The sequence below is a fragment of the Macrobrachium nipponense genome, chromosome 3 (genome assembly GCF_015104395.2).
Source record: "Macrobrachium nipponense isolate FS-2020 chromosome 3, ASM1510439v2, whole genome shotgun sequence".
NCBI lineage: Eukaryota > Metazoa > Arthropoda > Malacostraca > Decapoda > Palaemonidae > Macrobrachium > Macrobrachium nipponense.
The window spans coordinates 117486737-117489319 of NC_087202.1; the positions used below are offsets into that span (position 1 = coordinate 117486737).

Here is a 2583-nt window from a genome sequence, read left to right on the forward strand (position 1 = left end):
TTTGGCCAGTGGGTATTGGCATTGTGTTTTTGATGAAAAATCTAGTTTTTTAACCACTTTTCAAACCCCTTTTGGTCACTACAGGTGGCTCAGACTACCATTCGGTTTAAATGTTAGTGGTGAGATTTTCCAAAAACAGTTACTCTTGAATCTTGAGAATCTTGATGGTGTTGTATGTATTGCTGACGATGTTATAATTTATGGTGTAGGTGAAACGTATGAGGAAGCTGTTAAAGACCATGATAGTAAGATGATCAAATTTTTGGAAAGGTGCCAGGCTAAGGGTATAAAACTTAATAAGTCTAAGGCCGTATTAAGAAAATCTGAAATCGCTTTCTTAGGTCATAAAATCACAAGTAAAGGTCTCATGCCGGACCCTAAAAAGGTGGAAGCTATACTGAATATGAAACCACCTACTGATGTAACTGGTGTTAAAGAGTTTACAGGTATGGTTAATTACTTAAGTAAATTCCTTCCTAATTTATCTGAGGTGTTAGAACCAATAAGAAAATTAACTCATCAAAATACCGAATGGAATTGGACAGAAAAACAGGAAAAATCTTTCATTGAGTCAAAAAGGCTAATCACTAATGCCCCAATACTGCAGTACTATGACCCAAACTTAGACCTTATCATACAGTGTGATGCTTCGCAAAATGGGCTAGGTTCAGTATTGTTACAGTGTGGTAAACCAATTGCTTTTGCTAGCCGTGCTTTATCAGAAACCGAAAAAAGGTACGCACAAATTGAAAAAGAAACACTTGCTATTGTTTTTAGTCTTGAAACCCTTGTGTAATGCTCCCAAGCGACTGCAAGGAATGTTGCTTAACATTCTACAGTACGATGTTGAAATCATACATAAAAAAGGTAAGGAAATGTATGTGGCTGATGCACTCTCAAGATCTTATTTGCCATTAGATAATTATAAAGAAAGTGAATTTGAGCAAGTTAACATGCTTGATTATTTGCCAGTAAGAAAAGAGTGTCTTGATGAAATTAAATATGAAACAGACCAGGATGAGACTTTGCAAATTTTAAAATCCTTAATCTTAAAAGGTTGGCCAGAAGGAAATGATGAGATACCTAATGTAGTCAGAGCCTATAGTCATACTAAGGATGAGTACTCAGTTCAAGACGGGTTAATTTTTAAGAGTAATAGAATAGTCATTCCATTAAACCTCAGACATAAGATAATGCAGGTCATTCATTCAGCACATATAGGAATTGAGGGCTGTCTACGGAGAGCCAGAGAATGTATCTATTGGCCAGGAATGAACTCTGACATAAAGCAATTCATCTTATCATGTGAAATTTGTAATAAATTCCCTTGTGCTCAACAAAAGGAAACTTTAATTAATCATGAAATTGCTGATCGGCCATGGCAAAAGGTTGGAGTTGATCTAATGAGTATTGAAAAGCATAATTATCTTATAACTGTTGATTACTTCAGCAATTTTTGGGAAATTGACTACCTAGAAAACACATTAGCCAGTACAGTGATTAGAAAACTTAAATCTCATTTTGCTAGGTATGGATTGCCCTGTGTATTGATTAGTGATAATGGACCCCAATTTGTAAATGAAAATTTCAAACAGTTTGCAACTGATTATGATTTCGAGCATAGGACAAGTAGCCCTACACATGCCCAATCTAATGGTATGGTCGAATCTGCAGTGAAAACAACTAAACGTTTAATTAGAAAAGCTGTTGAAAGTAATAAAGATCCCTATCTAGCCATTTTGGACCATAGGAATACTCCTACTACTGGTAAAGACGCCAGCCCATTACAGTATAACCTAGGTAGGAGAACACGTACCAAATTACCAATGTTATCCAAGTTACTTGAAAATCAAAATGTAAATTTAGAGTTGGCTAAGGTAAAGAAGAAAATAAAAAATGCTAAGAGTAAATTCTATTATGATAAAAATGCTAAAGATTTAAGTATTTTGCATGAAGGAGATAATGTATGTCTTAAACCTTATGTTTTGGGCAAAAAGGCCTGGGAAAAAGGAAAAGTTGTGGAACGATTAGATGAAAAGTCTTATCTAATTGAAAGTGAAGGCAAGCTATTTAGAAGGAATAGAGTTCAGTTGAAAGAAACCCCAAGTGATGTGCATATGCCCAAGGTAAATGAACCAGTAACTATTGACCTTATTGGTAATGAAATTGAAACTCCTGTCAAAGTGGAAAATAAAGTTGAAAGTGAAAGACAGACAAGGTCAACCAGAAATAAATTACCTTCTAAGTATTCTGATTATGAAATGTATTGATGTTGTACGCAATTTCTTTAATGTCATATAAATGTTATGATTATGAAGTGTATCGATTTGGTATGTATATTCTTGAATGGCATGTTTAATTTTATACTAAGAATGAATATTTTAATTTGAACAGGTACAACCACATGTCTATTATAATGGTGTACAATGTTTTGAATGTTAATAACCTTTAGAGCTGATTATAGTCCCAACCAGTAACATATCAAAGTAAATTCAGTGTGGTATTTTAACTGATAATCCATCCAAATAAATTTAATTTTAAAAGAAGAAAAGATGTTATATTATTAATAATTATTCAGTAATT

At 33.6% G+C, this 2583-nt stretch overlaps 1 protein-coding gene across 1 annotated transcript; it reads left to right on the top strand.

The window, feature by feature from the left end:
* The first annotated feature begins 875 nt into the window (after nucleotides 1-875).
* LOC135222481 (uncharacterized protein K02A2.6-like) lies at nucleotides 876-2270 on the top strand. The gene has a single exon (XM_064260565.1). It carries the CDS (start codon nucleotides 876-878, stop codon nucleotides 2268-2270), a length of 1395 nt encoding a protein of 464 aa, XP_064116635.1.
* Nucleotides 2271-2583: the final 313 nt, after the last annotated feature.

Bases quoted from the DNA above. Each gene is read 5' to 3' on its own strand.
- LOC135222481 (XM_064260565.1), top strand. From the start codon at position 876: ATGTATGTGGCTGATGCACTCTCAAGATCTTATTTGCCATTAGATAAT.